This window comes from Antennarius striatus, chromosome 2 (assembly GCF_040054535.1).
Source record: "Antennarius striatus isolate MH-2024 chromosome 2, ASM4005453v1, whole genome shotgun sequence".
In the NCBI taxonomy this organism is placed as follows: domain Eukaryota; kingdom Metazoa; phylum Chordata; class Actinopteri; order Lophiiformes; family Antennariidae; genus Antennarius; species Antennarius striatus.
Window position 1 is genome coordinate 4,621,612 of NC_090777.1, and position 21,229 is coordinate 4,642,840.

Consider the following 21,229-nt stretch of genomic DNA (forward strand, 5'->3'; position numbering starts at 1 on the left):
GTAACTCATACCTTAGGCTAACCTGATTACGTTGATGTTTTGTTTTTTTTAATTCTTTCTCGTGTTTGCTTTTTTCTTTTACATTTCTTTGATATGTTTCATTACTATACAATTCAATATCTAAATGACATCATGGAATGACATATTATGTTGGAAAATGGTAGTTTTCTAGTGTCTTGGAATGGATTAAGACCATTTATATTATTTGTATTATTTGTAATGGGAAAAATGTATTTGCATATATATATATATATATATATATATATATATATATATATATATATATATATATATATATATATATATATATATATATATATATATATAGACACACACACGCATACAATTAAATGGCAAGAGAACACATGACATGCATACTTGTGTTCGAGTCTCAACCACACAGGTCACATGGCCTCAGTAACCGGGACAACGAACCACAGAGTCGAACATGAATCCAGCTGGCTGGCACATTTACTCTGTACCCTACAGAAGAGTTGGGGCCAGTTGACAATAAGTACTAGACCAGTACATGTAGTATACACAGCGTCTCCAGCTGGGGATGGATGCCAGCGCCAAATGCTTTTGTTATTACTGTTATGGGCTGGTTTGTGCGATGAAGTGCTGTGGAGGGCTGTGAGGCGCTATGGGGCTTGGTGTTAGGCAGAGACCTCGGTGGGGTGATTAATTAGCTGTGAGGCTGAGTGTGGACTGGAGTAATCACATGATCATTCATGTGGATACCACTGTGTGCTAATAGAGCATGTATGTGCTTGTGAGTAGTTGCTAACAGTGGAAGGTTTGTCCATGATGGACCCTTAAAGACTAGGTTTTGACCCCCTTCCCTTCCTGTAACCTTTGTTTTCTCAAGGAAACAATCAAACTCACGGCCGCGGAAGTCATCGTTCTTGGGTTTCTCGGTGTAATCCATCACCCCGTTGGTTCTTATTTTAGGCCCCGCTCTGCTTCTCCTGTTGTTCTCTTTTGCGTTTCTTCCTAAAAATGGAAGAATAAGTCTGTGAATGGACCCAACCTGGGTTAAGAGCTAATAATATCAGCAGATTGTGTGATTCATAGTCTAAAATAAACATGTGTGCGTGCCTGTCTGGATAGTCTGTCGTCCTCTGTCTTTGCCAAAAAAATATGTCCACGGAAAAAGGTCATCAGACACATGAAACATTTACTAGAGTGTAAGCCCTCTTGTTCTCGGTCAATGCGGTATTGCCGTATTGCAGGGTGAGTATTGTTGACTCAAGATAAAAGTATGAATGTACACCTGAGGAGAGTTCACTGTGCCCCTCAAATAACCCATTGCTCTTGAATTAGCTTTCTCTGGGTGGGACTGTTGGGATAAATAGGTGGAGGCAGACTGTCAGGTAGTGTGTCTGTCTCCTCAATTAATCATTTAGGCCTTTATTGCCATTGTCCGGTACAGTACAGCTTGGTCTTTCATGGAACTTGTCCTGATCTACAAGAGGAACCTGGTTGCAGAGTCTGAACATGTCGTTAGATACTCAGGTTACCCGTAGAAACAAGTAGCCTCAGGTTACCCAAAGTAGACAGAGGCCTCAGGTCACACAAAGAGCCCTCAGGTCACGCAAAGTAGCCAGAGGCTTCAGGTCGCTAGAAGTAGACAGAGGCCTTAGGTCACACAAACTAACCAGAGGCCTCAGGCCCCATGAAGTAGCCAGAGGCCTGTACCATGAAGCAGCAGTGGGTTCCCCTTCTATCCCTGGATCTGATGCACATTTTCCATCAGACTTCACTGGAACCTTAAGATATGTGCAAACTTATTGAATATTGTTCATAAATGCTTATATTTTGTACATTATAACTTCTTCTTCTTCTTCTTCTTCTTCTTCTTCTTCTTACAAACCTCCCCTCAAGAAAAAAACAGCCGACCTCCAGTGGAGGATTTTGCATGGTGCCGTCGGTTCCAATGCTTTTGTCTCTGTTTTTGCCCCTGCGGTGTCCAGCCAGTGTCCCTTCTGTCCTCTTCAGGAGACAGTCTTTCATACTTTCAGTGAGTGTGGGAGACTTGCAGTGCTCTTCACTCTTCTAACGAATGTTTTTAACTTGTTCAATGAAAACTTTAGTATCAGGAAATTCATCTACGGTGCTGGGTACAATAGATCGAATCAGAGAAAGTGGCAGCTTTTAAATTTTATTTCTGGGGAGGCAAAACTTGCGATTCATGTGACCAGGAAGAGGAAAATTGAAAACAATACCGCTCAAGAAGCAGCTACTGTTTTTTGCTGTAACATCAGATGTCGCTTAAAACTAGAATTTGGTTTCTATAAATTGACAAAAGACCTGAATAACTTTAGGAACATCTGGTGTTACAAAAATGTCCTATGCACTTTAGTTGATGACCACCTCACTTTTGCAAACTTCCTGTTATAATGCACTAATTCTTATATTGTATTTCCCTTTGTTTCTTGGTGTTTAATGTTTTTGAGTGTTTAGTGTTTTTGAAATTTCATCTAATGAAAAATTGTAAAATGTTCTAAATGTTCTAAATGTTCTAAATGTTCTAAATGTTAAATGTGATTGAAGTTTGTTTGGAAAAGATGTTCTGAGGCACTTAAATGCTTTCATCTAATGTAAAACTGCAAAATGTTTGAATGAGATTAAAGTGTTTTTGCAAAAATTAAAAAAATCTTCTTCTTCTTCTTCTTCTTCTTCTTCTTTTTCTTCTTCTTCTTCTTCTTCTTCTTATAAAACTTAGTGCATTATAACAGGAAGTTTGCAAAAGTGAGGTGGTCATCAACTAAAGTGCATAGGACATTTTTGTAACACCAGATGTTCCTAATGTAAAACTGCAAAATGTTTGAATGAGATTAAAGTGTTTTTGCAAAAATCAAAAATCTTCTTCTTCTTCTTCTTCCTTTTATTATTATTATTATTATTATTATTATTATTATTATTATTGTTATTATTATTATTATTATTATTATTATTATTATTATTATTATTATTATTATTATTATTATTATTATTATTATTATTGTTATTATTATTATTATTATTATTATTGCTGTGGAGTCTATTCTTGTGTATTTGTTGTTTTTTTTTCAAATGCACCAAAGCAGCAGCACTCCTGCTTTTGTTGGATTCAATACATCGTATTTGATGCAATGACAATAAAGTGTATTCTGTTCTATTCTATTCTATTCTATTCTATTCTATTCTATTCTATACTATTCTATTCTATTCTATTCTATTCTATTCTATTCCCTAACCCTCCACCCACATTTCTTAAAAACCAAACAGAACTTTATGTTTAATCCTCTCAAAACTATCTTTTCTCATTTTGTCAGGAGTTTGTTTTCAGATATTTTTTGTCAGATTTTTTCTGTGAGTAAATTCTGAAATCTGTCTCATAGACAAAAGCTGGAGAAAATTTAGATACAGCAATCAAAATGTTTCAGTGACTTTGGAATCAGCACATTTATATATTTAAGTACAGTTGATGTGATTAGTAATTTTGGGAAATAAGCATACAGTTAGTCAAGTCAAACAGTTTAATATATTATAATACGTTATACGCTTTTTAAAATTAATCGAAAATAATGTTAATTGTGATTTAAAATAATATGATAAATAAAATTTACATGATGAAACATGTCAATGTAAAAAATGTTAAGAAGTTTAATCTATTTTCTTTTGACAAATAAAATAATTGTGGACCTGAATGCATCACTACAGTCAGACATTGACCACCTGATCCACTCTCATTTCTCAACAGCCCCTTCAAGGAGGGACTTTTGGTCTTTAATGGGCCTCACTGTTCTGTGTAAACATTTAAATGGTGAATTGAGGGGTGGGGGGGGGGTCATTGTTCTGCCTCTGAGCCAGTGGACAGTAGAACTCTAGCCATGTGTGGCAGGACCACATCATGTAAATGGGATGTTTTTATGATCTATTGTGTGTGACACAGGCAGTCTATAGCAGATAGCATCAGTTAGCTCGAACAACAAGGAACAATTAAGGGGCAGGAGAACAATAGAATACCACAGAATGCTTTATTTTGAAATGTATTAGCATTATTTTATTGAATATTTACACCTTTGCTCTTTCTTTTTTCCTGCTGTTTGTAGTTGTATTTAGCACATACTCTGGGTTCACCTTACTGACATACGTTTAGTTTTTCATCCAGATAAACCAAAATGAAAGTAAACAAATCATTCAAATATTCTTTTGAATCTATGAGCATTTCCTCATCACAAACGGAAAAATGTGATTGCATGGAATGAGGCAGGGTACACTCCGGGTGCGACGCCACCACTGATGTTTATTTATTACTCTCTTAAAATACTTTAAAAAAAAATATTTTTCTCAACATATTTACTGTGGATTACCTTGACTTTTCTCCATCTTTTGATTTTAAATTAGGTTCGTGATACCGTACCCGTATTGGCTATTGGCTGACGGCATCCGGAAGTGCGCTTCGTTCCGTGAGTCTCTGACTTCCATGAGACACAAAAGAGCTTTAAACAGTTGATAAGAGTGTGGGAAAAGGTAATAGATATACAAAGTGGTTTGATATCAGGATGGGGAAGGATCATAAACGTTCAAGTAACCGTAAATAATAAGAGAAATAGTTTGGCGCTCTATCGCAGAGTTTGTTGATCGCGTGTGGTTCGTGGAACACATTAACAGGAAGGAACGGGGACGCACTTCATAAAAATTCTTAGTCCCTATTTAGAACTGTCTTAGTTTGTATGCGTCAGAGATTAACCACCTACTGTCTCCTTCAGTTTGGTTGGAGATTAGCTTTCCTGATGTTAACATGCCAAAATACCACAACATTAACATGAAGTAGGACTGAAGGCCCGAGACAGACTAATACCTGAGGATATAGAGTTACTGTGGTGTGTTCAGACATGTCTCCAACAGCCACTACTATGGTAATAAACAGAGAAGATAATGTTCACTACACACATGTGAAATCAGTCAACAAAAGGAGTCAAGTTATTCTGAGGTGAGTCAGGCTAGATATGAGAGGAACGAGGAGCATGCTGACTAACAATGACCAGCTCACCTCAGAGCGAAGCAGAACAATGGCGGCAAGTCAGACGCTGCCTACACAGACAGAAACGCCACACAAAATAGATGCCAAACCCGAACCACCGGTGGAATTCAGTCGGAACTAAAATTATAGATTCCAATCTGCTAATTGTTAGTTTGTTTGTGTGTGTGTGTGTGTGTGCGTGTGTGTGTGACATGTACTGTGGTTAATAATTTTACATAACCTTTGCTCTGCTTGTTTTGTGAACTTCAGACTGGTGAGTACACGTTATGTTATGCTCAATGGTCCATATTTCATATTTATATATACATATATACTAGCAGGAACCCGTGGAAATTCCTTATATAAAACAATATTATCAGACTTAGTTTATTTCCTTTTTTTCCTTACCGTCATAAGAAAACAAACCGCTGTGTCCGACGAAGCCATAACGGCTCCGTGTGTGTGGTACGAACGAAGGTGAAGACGAAGGCCGCTTCGGCGTTATGGTCTGGCCATCCAGATAGACGCCGGCTTTGTGATTTCGGTCCTGGTGAATAAAGCATCGGAGTTCCCCACACGACAACGTGAGGTCCGTCACAATCAAAGAATATAAACGGCTACATATGATGAAGCCAAAACGGCTCCGTAAGTGAGAGACACGGACAAATGTGAAGACTGGAGCTAACTCGGCTAGCTGTCCAAACTTCCGGGTTGATGCCGGAAGCGTGACAGTGTGAGGTTTTCAAGTGATCTTATTCTGATATATAGGTGGGGATATATACTGTATATAATCCTGATAATTTAATCGTTGAGGAGATGAAGAAGAAAACACTTCAAGGAACTCTCCACCAGTTTAAGATCATCAACAATAACAGTCAAATTCAACGTACTTGTTGGAAACTTCAAAATAAATTTTAGTTTTTTTTAACTATTGTAAAATAATAACAATTCGTGTGTTTATTTTATAACCTCAGTGACAGAAGGTGAGGTATACCTGTACTGTAGTACCGTAATGTAGCTTACCTTCAGAGTGAAGGAACAGGAGGAGGAGGTGGAGTGTTAGAACGAAATAGTGACAGTAGTGAAGAAATGTGGCGATCACTCAGATGCCCCTCACACCCTCGTAGGGGGGTATCTGTGTCATCCTCAAACTCCTGTTCTCTTCTGTATCTGTTGGAGCCAGAAGATCCTTTTCAAACCTATTGTGTTCTCCCTGAAGTTGGTGTCAGCTGGTATTCATACATCCATAACCACCACCCTCACCCTTTGTCCACCAGCACTATGTGTGGTTGGTTAACCCGCAGCTGTTTGTCAGTCTAAAAGCTGAAGTCCCACAGAACCTTGGCCCTGTGGGACTCACCACCTTTGGTGGCATGTGCCATTGGGATTTGGGTACTTCTACTCCACTCTGGGTACAGATGTTCCTGGACACTATAACAGCCAATTGGTTGTGCCTGTCCGTGTACGCTGATCCGTCTAGCATCTTACACCCTACTACCACATGCTGGACTGTCTCTGGGGCTTTTTTACATAGCCTGCACCTTGGGTCAGATCTACTGTGGTAGATATTGGCCTCTATTGCCCCTGTACTTAGGTCCTGTTCTTGTGCTGCCATGATCAGTGCCTCTGTGCTGTCTGTCAGTCCAGCTTTGTCCAGCCATTGGTAGGTCTTCTTGATATCCGCCACTTCTCTATCTGACGATCATACATGCCATGTAGGATCTTGTCCCTCCAGGTTGCCTGCTCCTCCTCTTCTGCTTGAGACACTCCCTTAGCAGCTCATCCTTGGTGGACATTTTCTTGATGAATTATTGTATTTGGAAAATTTTATCCTGTACTGTGACCTTGACGCTCAGTCGTCTTTGGACCGCCTCTTTCTGAGTAAATTACAGCCTCAGGGTGCTGGACTTGGGGTGAAACCCTCTGGGCGTGGTGAGAAGATTTCTTGTCTTGATATGTGTGGATATCAAGAAAAGAAAGCTCCTCATCATGCATAGACATTTTCAGCAGAAGTCCAGCACCATGAGGTTTTACACTTGGTGAAAAAGGTTGAGCCCCTGGCAGCAGAAACGTGATGAGAAGATGGAGGAAGAGGAGCAAACAACATGGAACAAGCCTGAAAACATTGAGACTCGACATAAAACTTGGCAACCAAGACGCAAAAGCTGATTTGACATTGAACTTGGCAACACACAAGGGCAGGAAGAAGGTTACCTCAAACAAGAGGAGAGTTAGATTTCAAAATAAAACAGGAAGTCATAAGACAACATGGACACAAGACAAAACAAATCAGCATAAGAGGATGGAGGGGCAAAAGCTTTTTCAGGCTGTACTTGTGGATGGTAACACTTCTGTGTTAACTGTGTGGCGCTAGGCTTATTTACATGCTTGAAAAAACACAGCAAGTGCATTTAAATTATTTTGAAGAAACTAAATGGATTGAAGTACATTGGTGAGCTAACATGATGTAGACTAACTGAGATAAGTCACAAAAGACAATTGTCTTTGCAGCTGATCGTAGAGGACTAATTCAAATTCCACTTCCTGTGTCTGAAACTAAGAAAAGTGAGTGGGTGAGTCAGTTTTTGGGCAGGCAGTCGGCTGCACACCCAATCAGAACCCAAATATGGTGCTGGTATATTCTATATTATTTTTACATAGGCTGAACAGCAACAACAAAAACCTCCCGACCTTCCAAAGCTTGTCGTCCACTAAATGTACGTAATGATTCTGTCCAGCTAACTGTCCTAAACTAGATAGTCTGAAATGTATAATTGAAAATTGCTAATAGAAAAAGTCAGCCATACACACACACACACACACACACACACACACACACACACACACACACACACACACACACACACACACACACACACACATACTCAATCTGCAAGTCAAGCTAAATGAAGAATTGGACCTTTGGGTGAATCACTGCTCAGACATCTGGCGGAAGTTTTGATTTAAAGGCTGAAATTTGGTTTAATAAATGTGTTTCCAACATCCCTTACTCACTCTGTCTCTTCCTTTCTGTCACACACAGAAACACGTACACACACACACACACACACACACACACACACACACACATACACACACAGGTAGTAACCCTACAAGGACCTCAGTATAAAGAGAATATCCTGTTTGGCTGGAGGCATTAATTGTATGGAACAGCCCTGGAACGGGGCTCAAGGAAAGACCGTCTGCGCCTGCAGACAAAGAAAAGCTATTTCTCACTATTACCACATTCACTGTCCCCCATGTTAGCAGAGGAATTGAGCTGTAACCCTGCACACATATTTAGCTGTCAGCTAGCCGTCGAGGAAGACAGACTGCCGTGGAGGACGTGAAGGAAGGGGAAACATAAGGAGAAGAATCTGTCCTGCAAAAATACACATGAAGAAGGGAAAAGAGAAACTGGTGGTTCAGGGTTTGGGGAGTTGTGACGAACCAAACTGAAAGACTGTAGCATGGACGCAGCATTGAACGTGGCCTTGACACCCGTCTAACCCCTGCCTTGATGAATTTGGGCTTAAATCAAACCCAAGGTTTCTTTATCAGCACTGACTGTCAGTTGAAATTAATGTATTAGCCTACTTAACCTAACAATAGTAAATTACATGATGCATAGCTGGGAAACCAGAGGTGGGCATTGTGACTGTATTACAGTGGGACAGGATGTGAGCTTAAACAGCGAGCCCCCACACATTAATGTTATAAATGACTTATTAGTGACTAGCATTTGAATGAGGCAGCGTTTAGGTGTTGGGGAACATTTCTGTCGGTTGGGTCTAAACGTACAGTACATATGAAAATTGGGAAGACTTTTTGGTTATGTGTATATAACCAAATATTGTTGGAGGTCTGAAGACGTGCATCTAGTATACTTAGAATAAAAAGCGAACAGAATTCCGTGTTTATCTCTGTGCAGTAGCAGGGAGTGGGGTATATTGATGGAAGTGATGTCATCGGTAATGGCTAGGCCGGGTTCGAGCGTGGTTCCTCCGGAGAACAAACCGCGGCTAAACATCCTCACCTTTGATCATCTGAAGTGTGGGAGTGATTTAGCCTGAGACCAAACACTGATGGTCTCTGGAAACTCTTCTTCTGTCGCCTAGACCAGTGGCCTCCGAACTTTTGTGTCCCACAGACCAGTTTATCTTTAGGCGATATTCCCATGGACTGTTCTTCAAGGTCTGGTGGATATATACGACAAAATAAAATGATTCGACCAGCATAGAAACTGTTTATTTCTATATGTAATAACTGTCAATCCAATGTGTATCGACTCATTAGCAGCGTCCTCGTAACGTCACACCGTTTGTTGACTCATAGACCAGTGGTCCACGACCCAGGGGTTGTGGACCACTGGTCTTAAAGACCAATCCTCTTCAGGTTTTGTCCTGTCCTGGAGTCTGTCTTTTATTTTTGTGTGGACATCACTGCTGCTGGACGCTGAACATAACATCCTTTTCAGGAATTGCAACATCGTTAGAAAAGATACTGAACTAGTTTAATAAATAAGAAGATTTCCACCATCATTATTCATAAAATTAGTTTAAATGTTTAAAGAAGTTCACAACTTCACCAGCATTATCTACACAACTAAACATTAGCATACTTCAGACACATGCTAACAAATGTGGTGATTATCTATGGACTGTTTTAAGTCCATGTCAGTGAGGTAAATTTTTTCTGTTATATTTATGTTTACACAGTGTCCCAACTATGGATTTGCAAATTTCATGTGTCTGCATCTTCACATGGCACGGCGACAGAGCAGCAGCAGATAAGACAGACCGTCTTGGTCTGACGGTTGTAAAGATGGGCAGTGTTCTGGGAGCAGCGGTGCCTGCATGTCGCTCTGCTAGCAGTAAAGCTGACAGGTCCGTGCACCCGACTTGGACCCGGTCGCCATAAAGCAGAGTTGGAACATAACCTTTGGTCAACAGCGTCAGCGTAAGTAACTGGGAGAACACACCCTTTATGAACACACACACAAATTCACACATGCATATACACGACTGTGTGCACTGGAGCTTAAACCAGCGAGAGCAAATATATCTAGCTGGATATACAATTTGTGCAAATGTGCAACCATGAATGCAGAGCAGTGATCTGGATGTTGGACCACTTGAGCACATTTCACTGTTAATGCAGAGCAAAGAAAAGATATCAAGTCTGAAAACTATTTGAAATGTAACCAACGTTGATCCTGTTTGGCCAAATGAATTGCTTCTATGCTAGTCGCTGCTGCATCTTGGGAAAGAGCAAAATATCGTCTGTGACACAGTCAACTCAAGGCAGTTTGATTTAAAGAACTTATTCAAGCTTAAAAAAATAAATAAATCAAATTTTGCAGGTTTTAAAAGAGGTTTGGGGAAAATGCCACCGTTTCCATCCCTGGGTAAACTGTTAAAAACAAGTGTGACAACCCAGAATGCACCTGGCAATCACTTTAAGCCAATCACAGAGAGAAACATAGCTGACAATGTCAGACTTTTGGGTTTAGTGTATTAAGGGTTTCACCACCAACAACTGGCAGCACACAGGCTACAGCGCTTCTGTTCTTCACACATTCCACGAACACAACGATTATCCCAATGTTGTCACATCAAGGCAGAATTTTTGTGAAATGTAATGAAAAGTGTTTTTCCTGTTTCAGTAAAACCATTGGGATGGGAACGTCAGCGTCCTTTCCAGTACTCAGAAGATATTTGTGAGATTCACTCAAAAAGTAAACAAGTCCAGTTATTAAAATGAAAATCAGTTTATTACACGCAACGGATTCCAATGCGCATCAAAAAAACAGTGGAGAGGTCCTCATAACATATCGATAACCTTACATGTTGAAAAAAAAATACAGGCTAAAAATAAATTTTGATTATGTTTACAATAATTTTAAACTTTTCTCTTCAATTTTCAAAATGAAAAATTGAGTCATTGCACTTCCATTAATGTCAAATATTATAAAGAGAAATGTCTGATATGTAGCCGTGACATTTTAATCAAAAGGACTGGTCCTGATTTGTGGTTTCTTTCTGTTGTTTCTAGTGACGACAAATTGCTCGTATAACCGACGCATCGTAGCCGAGAGACTGCACAACAGGCTGTTTCACCGCAGTGAGCTGTAACCGCTGGTTTTAGTGTTCCCCGTAAGTTTTAACTGCCCTTATCTCAAAATAAATACCGTGTCTATAAAAGTTAATCATCTACGTGTTGGTAATGAGACATGTTCAACGGCCATAAAAAGGTATTTCCTGTCCACTTTTTTCTTTTCTTGATACATCCCAGTGAGGGTGATATCAACCCCAGTGTCACCTGTGAAGATCTGAAATCGATCTAAAACAAGTTCTTAGCCATCAAGGGGGCAACTGTGTCCATGTCTTGATTGAATTTGGTTGTCTTTGCATTGGCGTACCTGTCCAACAGCACAGATTTCTTGTACTAAGGCACTTCTTGTTGTCCACTGAGGAAACACGGCAGGATGTGTGTGTGTCCAGGGGCCCAAGGGCCGGTGCGGTCCCTGGTCCAGTGGTGTTCTTTGCTCTGGTTGACTTCTCACATCAGTATTCTGTTCAATAAAAATGTTCTTTTGGACTGACTGCAGTCCGGGTACCCTGTGTCCAAGTTCAGCTAAAGCCTGTCCATTGCAGAGCCAGTGTGTTACAGCCTAGAATAGGTCAAGAGAATTTGGTGTCCTCAGGTCAAGACGGAGTAATCAGATACTTGACCTGATGACATGAGTCTCTTTTGAAGGTTAGCGTCAGGAAGAGCTTCGTAACGATGAAGACGACGATGCTCACGCTTGAGAGAGAGCACACCAGGAGTTCTGGGAGGCCATGGTGGTCGGGGTAAAGGGATAGTCCTCGTACTTTATGTCCACATGTCCAGATCCTACGCCGTCTAAATGAGATGCCGTCTGCAGGGGGACAGACAAATGTCACATGAGAGGACAATATTAATGACATCCAGATTAACAGAACTTCTAGTCTACATGTGAAATCAGACACATGCTTGTGAAGAGCATTTAAGGCTTCACTGTTTCTCAGTAGACTGGATCTGTAACTGACACCATGTCTTCATGTTGGACTATTGAAGATGTGTTACTATGATGTAATGTGACATTAAATATAGTTATGAGAGCATAACGCCAGAAGAAAAACCAGTGTAAATAAAATGTAAAATGATGAATCTAAGTGTTGGGAAAGAAACAAAAAATGTGTGTGTGCATGTGTACATACATATGTACACATACATATAAACACACACACACACACTAAATTTATAATGACTGAAAGCATCAATGAAAAAGTTGCTTTTGTAGTGTTTTCAATTTTTTTTTTGATAAAAACTCATTTTTAATCTTTATTTATTAAAAATGTTAAGTAATTGTGTTCTAGTTGTAAACTGTGTTGTTAACACACACAGGACATTCACGTCGTCATGGAAACAGTCTCTGGGGCCTGTTTGGTGTCACATGGGATTGTAATGACACCCTTTGGCCACTATGTCAAATTTGACTTCAAAGCCTGCCGTTGGTCCTAAAGGCATGCTGGGTAACTTTGGTCAGTTTCTGCTCAGTTCAAGCTCAGCTCAGCCTGCGTTGTGTGTGCTATGACCAGCAGACAGGGAAGTAAACACACCGTACATCATGATTTAACTCGTCCACGCAAAGTAATGAGTCTCATTACATTGAGACTCACTGATAGTTCAAGATTATCAGTGATATGTCTTGAACTATCAGTGATAGGTCAAGATATATTACGTGTAGGCAACGTCTATTACTTGTGGTAGACTTTTACTTTAAACAATAGATGATTAAAACAAGTGTGGAAATAAAACATGGGTATGAGAATGAGGAGGAGGAGGAGGAGGAGGAGGTGAGGAAGCTGCTGAGCCGAGGAGGCCACTGGAGGTGAATCTAAACCAGGTCCAGCTTTTAGTTTCTTACTCTTTTGCCAACTTTGCCTGATTTTTCCAAACAGAAAAGCTAAAAGAACGTGTGTGAAAACAGTCGCAGACATATGGCAATAGTCTGTGAGTGGGACATGAACCCTCAGCCATCATGTCTACACATGGGGGAGGGGGGGGGAAACTCATACCAAACAGGTCCAGTTTAACAGTGATGGAAAATAAAGAGAATAAATCCGCAGGTAGGTTACCTGGCTGGCAGATGAGACCGTTTGTCCAGTGTAGGGGGAGGGGGAAATGTTGGATTCACTCTTGATGGTGGACGCGTGTTCTGAGACGGACAGGGAGGCTGGGGGGCTCGCGTCAGACGTGGTGGACCCTGCAGAGCCAACAGGACGGTCCAATCATGCATTAAGTCAGATGAGACAGGACGATTATGTTTGAGAAATTGATGCGTGTTAATTGTGATTTCTCATCAACCCCCCCCCCCAGCCCCTTGACCCAACCCACCGGTGGACGTCTTATTCTTTGGCATCTTGGGTTTGCGCTTTCTGGTCTGAATGCTCTCTTTCTTCATGGCCAGAGGCCGGGGCACCTGTGGGGGGGAGAGCAGCATGCATTAGACCGACGTACCTCCCAGTTCCTGATACACCAGAGGCCACAGTGTCATGACAACCCACACTAGCTCCCCTCCCACACTGCCGCTCTGATAACAATGACCACAATGCCCTTGGAGAGGTTTTACACTGTGCAAATAACTGTTCCCTACTGGAGCAGGAGTTGTGTGAGAAAGGACGAGGCTAGAAGGGGTTTTAGGCCTGACAGCCTGAGCTGGAGCAGGGATCAGACCCTGTGATGAGACCTACCCCATGATGAGACCTACCCTGTGAAGACACCTACACCATGATGAGACCTACACCGTGATGAGACCTGCCCCATGATGAGACCTGCCCCATGATGAGGCCTACCCCGTGATGAGACCTGCCCCATGATGAGACCTGCCCCATGATGAGGCCTACCCCGTGATGAGACCTGCCCCATGATGAGACCTACCCTGTGATGAGACCTACCTCATGATGAGACCTACCCATGATAAGACCTGCCCCATGATTAGACCTGCCCCGTAATGAGACCTGCCCCATGGTGAGACCTGCCCCGTGATGAGACCTGCCCCGTGATGAGACCTACCCCGTGCAGCTTCATGTAGAGGCCACAGGCGTTACACACAGGCTCCCCCTCAGCGTTGCGTCTCCACAGCGTGGTGGTGCTGGTGTGGCAGTTGGTGCAGCAAAGACCGGCCCGGCGAGACGTCGTCTGCTGCAGGGGGACGGGAAAAATGAGACGTGTGACGGAAAGAATCAATTTCATTGACCGAAATCCAAATCAGTCACCTGATGGCTGGCCGTTTATGCTTCGGTGAAATTTAGTGTAAAAAAAGCAACCTGTTTCTACGGCATTTAGAAAGATGTCAGTGTGTGGGCTGGTGCCACACTGACCAATTATCTTTCCACACACTCCAGAAATACCAGCTTCTATGAGTGGGATGTCATTTAAAGACAACACATCAAATGCTTTTTTCTTTCTCACCCCACTGTGTGACGATCTGCACGCAACTGCGGAAAGTCACGTTGCAGAGATCCTCGTCCCGTTCAAGGGCAAGGTCACCACGGGACAAATAAGCTCAGAGAAAACAACCGAGTGGAGGAAGATCATTGGGCAATCCACAGCTGCTCCAGCGTGGCAGGTTCCATGGGAACGACACAGCCGCTGAACCCACCGCACCCACCAAACCCACTGCTTTTTGCATTTTAAATTCCCCTTCAGCACAAAACGACACTGGTAGCTGATACACAGCAGGAATAATACTGTATACTTTATGGTGAAGAACATGAATGACTTCAAGTGTTTATGAAGCATTATAAAGCACTCCTGGTTTCATGACGTCATCTAGTTCGAACTTTCAAGTGGAGGTCTAGTCAGTCTCCAACACCGATCAATGAGGAGATCAATAGTAGCACAGCTACAGGTATCAATTCTTTATTCCTTAGACATGAATCATTGTGAGAAAGTCGACATCACTAAAGAACGACTGAGTTAAATTAATAATCCATATATCAGAACCAATTCAAATGAAGATATAATGATCATTACATGTGTTCTTATTTATATTTATTTATATATAAAAAAAGAATCATTTACAGACGCTAACTGAAGGAGGAGAAAATATTAAAGTCATCACTGAACAGCGTTTTGGTACAATATGAAATAACACCGAACAAATGGAGGGCAGCACCGTTAGCGCTGGCAGAGCTAACAGTATTAGCTGTTCCCTTAAATGAACTGAATGACTCTGACAGTGTGAATCCATTAATAGTATGAATCCATTAGGGTGTGTCCACAGTGGACATCTGACCTGTCCCACTATCAATTCATTCTGGAATAATAACCTGGACCAACAAAACATGTTCTGGATTGTGATCCTGATCCCCCTCCCCTCCACAAAACCCCCTCCTGTCTTCTAACATCTTCATTAGCCAGACTGGATAATATTCCTGTCCTGGTCTAAGGCCTGCTGGCTGACTCACTAATGTTGTTAATGATGCCAAAAAATATCTGAAGAGAATATCTGAAGAGTTTCCTTTTTTTAAATATTTTTTTTAGGTCTTTAGAAGGTCCTTAATTTTTATTTCCATACAAACAATGAATGTTTGGTTTCTAAACATTATTTTTTTCATCTTCTAGAGTCCTACAGTAGGCGTAGGACTATTACTTTTGCTCGTTGTAAATGTGATTTATTCCCCTCATAAAGTGGGTTTATATCATTTGATCATTTTCACCCACAGTGGCGTTTGTCTTATAATAAAGTCTAAGGTGGGTAAATAAACTGACCCGTTATATATATATATATATATATATATATATATATATATATAAATTTTTATTTTTTTAATTTTTAAAAAATATATATATATTCTTTGCGTGTCCGTGGGGATGCGTGTCAGTGCGTGTCCGTGCGTGTGCCTCCTACCAGGCGCTTCTGCGGCTTGATGAGCGGCCTGTTGATGCCGTTCATCTTGTGGTAGAGGCCGCACGCGTTGCACAGGTAGTGTCCGGTTCCGTCTCTGCGCCACAGCGGCGTGGACACCGAGCCGCAGTTCACGCACTCCCGCCCCTCCGTGGACATGTCGTCGATCAGATCTGAAGACGGGAACAAAACAAAAAAAAAAACAACCCCAAAAAAGTCAGTCAGGAAATCACCCACAGCTTCGATCGACGGACATCTTGCGTGACGGGCCGTCAAACCCACGCAGGTGAACCGTCATTCCAGGTTTAAGGTGTTTTTTTTTTTATTTTTTATCACTGATTCCTGCAGTAATGTGAGATTAATAAATTATATTCAGTGAAACACTTATTTTGTTTTCATCTCCATCCCTTTTATTTTTTAGTGTTGAGTGAACTTTTGAATCCCGGGGGGGTGGACGGGGGTGTCGGACCAGTGCCTGATGAATTGCCGTGGAAGGAATTTAAACCCCCTCATTCCGCGTGACGGAGAGAGATCAAACCCCGTGGGTGAGTCGTGGGGGGGGGGGGGTACAGACTGATGGGGGATTCTGTTTGAGGTGTTATCAGCGTGGGGATCCACGCCGGCCCCCCTCCCCATCCATCACGGCTCTGACAGGCGACGGACTCCTGCCATTAATCGGCCAAATTCCGAATCCTTCAGTTTGGAAATAAACGAAATAAAAATTCTACAGGAAATGTTGTCAGAGCTCCAGGTTAAAAAATAAATAAATAAATATAAATAAATAGATACATAAATATATAAATAAAACATTTTTTGTACTGCGTGTCACTAAAACAACAAATCACGCACGGACGTTGTGTCAGAATTAAGATTCGAATTAAGAATTAAGATTAGATCCCAATTCAAATCAATTCAAATCAATTCAAATCAATCCAACATTTATTCATCCCGCGGGAGACAAAAGGCCCGAACCGAACGGATCGAACGTTCGAATCGGTCTGAAGGTTGAATGAATCCCCGACACACTGGTCTTCATCAGTTCGATCATCGGATCGATCCGTCTGTTGACATCAGTGCGGGTGTGATCACCTGATCAGGTGATCGTGTCCGTGTGTATTGACATCAGAACACTGGACGCTCCGTGTGTGTGTGTGTGTGTGTGTGTGTTCGTGTTTGGGGGTGCGGGTTGTCACCATTGTTTGTGGACTGGGTCACTGTCTGTATTGATTAAGCCCTGATTGAATCTCGGTCTTTGAACGCATCACGTTGACTGACGCAGGCTTTTGTCACGTGAGTAAAGGTATCAATAACAATTAATCACTTTTATATTTGACTAAATCTGAGACAATAATTAATATTATTATTAATAAAAATAAAAATTAATAATAATAACAACAATAATAATAATAATAATAATAGATTAAACTATTAAAAATTTTACTATGTGTGATTTAATGCGTCTCATTTTGAAGGAAAGGCCTCCAAGTCAGGAAGGGATGATTTTTAAATTGTTGTATTTAACACCGATGGAAAGCAAAATTATAGTTTATTCAATTAAAAATATGTAAATTTCTCTGGTTGTTTGATCTTGGTTTTCAAACCGATGGAATCAACCCCCCCCCCCCCCACCCCGGTTCAGGGGCCGGTTCTTACCGAGACTCGATCGCTTCCCCGACAGCCCCCCGTGCCGTCCCTGCAGGCTGATCACCCCGCTCTCGAACGGTCCTGGCGTCCAGGAGGACGTCGCCATCTCCGGGCTCATGTAGGCGTAGGGGCTGGAGTAGGAGCCGCCAACCGAGCGCACCAGAGCCCCCCCGTACTGATCCGCCCGAGCTCCGTTCCCCAGAACCAGCGGGCTCTGGTAGGCGGCGTCCCGGCCGGTGTTGCTGCTGACGGGGGGACTGTGGGAGTAGGAGAAGCCGTGAGGGTGCGGGCTGCTGGGCGTGAAGGAAGAGCCGTCCGTGCCCGTCTGGGGCCACCCGTGGCCCCCGAGGCCGTGAGACTGGTGGGGCGAGTCGCAGGTCTGCAGGTAGGGCAGAGTGGGCAGCATGGCGGGGACTCTGGTGGTGGGCACGTAGACCGGAGAGCTGGCCGAAGGGTGGACATAGTTCCCGGTGTCGTGGGGGTAGGGGGACTGGTTGGACGAGAGCGTCAGGCTCTGGTACATGTTCTCAACTCCGTGGTCCTGCGTGGACAAAAGTAGAGGGGGTGTCCTGGAGAGGTCTCAGGCCTGGGAGGGGGGGCACAAAAAAAAAAAGACAACGGAATTGGAAAAATAATAAAACAGCAGTCCTGTAAGTCCCAGAAAATTTCAGCTCTTTTGTGTTCAAACCTGGAAATTAAATTCAAAATTAAATAAACGTGGAATTTCTTCTCGCGTCACGCGTGATAAAAAGTAAGAAAGCAAAGAAAAGAAAGCGAAAGCTGAGCAATCGTGACTTTTATCAGGTACTCCCACTTGTATGATTGTAAGTGGCGTGGAGTGGATTAAAAACACATTAACCACCAAGCCCGCAGATAGAGGCCCCCTATCACCGGGGGGCCCAGATACCCCGCGGCTCCACCGCCTCTGGAATCAGAACCGGAACGGAAACCAAATCAAACGGCACAGATACCGACCCCCCCCCCCCCCCACCACCACCCCATCTGCCGCGTCTCTATCCTGGCAACTCAAATAATACAAAAGGCTGATAATAGTTGCGAACGGGAGCGACGCCATTCCCCCCCCGGGCTCCCCGCGTATTATCTCACCAGATAAGGAGGCTCGGGTGATAGAGCCGCCCGGTCCCGGGAGCGCAGTGGACGAACCGTCAGCCTCCGCGGAGAGACGCACGGCGGCGCGTCTCCAACAATCCCACCTTTTTGATGCGTAAAAGTTTGGCGATACGCGGAGAGGACGCAGCTTCCAGTGAGGAAGGGGTCGGCGGCGGTGTGGGGGGGGAGGGAGGGGTGTGTGTTTGTGTATGTGTGTGTGTGTGTGTGTGATGGTGGTGGGGGGGGGACGAGCTCCGCGCGTCCCGTCGGTGGTTCCGGAGGTCCCGATCGCCGCTGATAGGAATGATCCGATTCGTTCTCCTGCGGGAAGATTTGTACAGGACGAAAACACGTGACGCGATGCGCTTGAGACGAGGTAGGCCTCGGTGTGGGTGGGGTGGGGGAAGGGGGAGGAGGACCCCCACGTCCAGGAGGGAGTCCAAAAGCTCGGGCTGGAGGGGGACAGAGTCCAGAAGCTCTCATGTTTATTAAAGCTCTAATGAGACAGGGGGCCGCCACACGGACGCTCCGCTCCGGTGCGCCGCCGGGACGTTTACGGGTTTTTTTTATTTAATTTTTATTACCTTTGAATATAAATCACTGTGAAAAGTTGTCATGTTATTCTATTTATTAAACGATATTTATTTATTTAGTGATTTATTTGGTGATTAAATGAATCGGTTGTAAATACAGGACATCGTGTTTGTCACCGAGGGCTCAGAGGAACTAGTGGGAATAAAACAGAATCGGATTGAAGGAAATCATTCGGGTCATAAAAACTAACTGTACAATAAAAATCTTCGTTCAGATCGAAATGAAACTCAAGAGTTCGAGTGTTTGAACTGATTCCAGCGGTTGGTCTGCATTTAAAACCAAGGTAAAGAAATAAATATAACATTTAGCCAACGAATAACGAAACACATCCAATAAAATAATGGTTTAAATTAACCCATTTGAAGAACAGATATACTATCGATATATTAATGATAGATATTAGATATACTAAATATTTAAACACGACAGTCTGGCCTGTTTTTACATTCAAACAGACTCAAAGAAAAGCGCTTCAGTCTCCAGCTTGTCTTTACATTTATTTAAGAATTCACACCAAATCTAAAAAAAAAAAAAAAAAAAAAAGATTTTAAACTCGATTATTGATTGATTGATTCTGCTTTAGGAAACGATCTGCTCCTGCTTCAAGCGGCCAAATCCGATCCAGTGAATTTGTCTTTCAGTTTGTCCCCACTCAGACGCGCCTCCAGAGGACACGGACACCGGGATTATCTCTCTTATTCATCCTTCCTTCAGTTGCTCTCATCCGTCCATCTGCGTCAGGATAGATGGAGTCTGTCTGTCTGCTTCCCTTCTTCTGAGCCAACCCTGATGTGGGGAAACGGTTTCACGCCACGACAGACATTCAAGTGGAATTTAAACCCGTGGAACAGCGAACAGAATCATCACAGCTCAAAGCTGAAAGCCAGTTCCACTCAGGCCGCGTCCAAATTATAATTATTATAATAAAACTTGTAGATTAAAACGAAACTCAATGCTGTTTTTATTTTATTTTTTTTTATTTTATTTTATTTTATTATTTTATTTTCAACGTTTCTACTGGGGTTTTATTCTTGCAGACACTTTTTTATAGTCAACGCCTCATTATGCGGTCAGTTTTAGTGTTACATTTTAATTTTTTTTATTTTTATTTTTTGTGGAATTTAACCGACCAGAAAGACACGGAGGCCTTGATTCAGAAACTTGAATAATAATATAAAGCCCATGTGAGAAAAAGTTCGTTTCAAATATATATAATTAAATTAAAAAAAGAAAAAGAAACGGACAACATTCCTGTAAAACATCCGGTGTGTATCAGTGTGAAGAATATTTTAAATGTGTTAGAGAAATAAGCTATACCATGAATGAAAGTTCGTAAACTGAATTTATTACCGTGGAAACCAGAAATAATTATCGATTCAGTCCAATAGTTCCTGAGTGGTGGTCTGGAAGATCAATGATGGACAGAAGAGAGAAAACCCATCGTGGGGTCTTTGGTGGATGAAAAGACGTGAGCTGGCTTTAAACGACGAAACAGTGATGATGATGATGATGATGATGATGATGATTCTGGTTCAAAGTGGCTCAAAGTTTATCTATGTGGTAATAATCTAATCTCATTTAATCTACCCTGATCCCCCCTCCCCAAAAGATTAAACAAAAAAAAAAAAACAGAAATGAAAGAAAATCTTCCTCATTCAAATTAATCAAATTTTGTACCTCAAAGTGTAAAAGTCTGTGAGGAAACACTGATAAACGTGTGTGTGTGTGTGTGTGTGTGTGTGTGTGTGGTAAAATGAGTCCCTCGTCCTGGATGGGGTCAGGGGCCCTCAGCTAAATCTGGGCTCTCAGGGACCATGACCGTCTCTGTCCTGGTGCTGTGAGTCACCTCCACAGACGGAAAAGGAGGTCAGGGTCTTCATATCTTGGGGGCCCCTCATGTCTCATATACTCATGGATGTGGCCCCCGGGCC

General features: G+C 42.3%; 1 protein-coding gene and 1 long non-coding RNA gene across 2 annotated transcripts; one reads left to right on the forward strand and one right to left on the reverse strand.

Moving 5' to 3' along the window:
• Positions 1-10,762: 10,762 nt before the first annotated feature.
• Positions 10,763-18,849, reverse strand: gata5 (GATA binding protein 5). Its single transcript, XM_068307219.1, has 7 exons — positions 18,702-18,849; positions 17,604-18,180; positions 15,954-16,123; positions 14,114-14,242; positions 13,436-13,520; positions 13,177-13,304; positions 10,763-11,933 (listed from the first exon to the last, which is right to left on the reverse strand). Exons 2-7 carry the CDS (start codon positions 18,115-18,117, stop codon positions 11,814-11,816), a joined length of 1,146 nt encoding a protein of 381 aa, XP_068163320.1. The 5' UTR covers positions 18,118-18,180; positions 18,702-18,849; the 3' UTR covers positions 10,763-11,813.
• Positions 18,744-20,198, forward strand: LOC137589452 (uncharacterized). Its single transcript, XR_011034177.1, has 3 exons — positions 18,744-18,858; positions 19,513-19,581; positions 19,882-20,198. It is a non-coding gene; the product is annotated as an uncharacterized lncRNA (long non-coding RNA).
• The last annotated feature ends 1,031 nt before the right edge of the window (positions 20,199-21,229 follow it).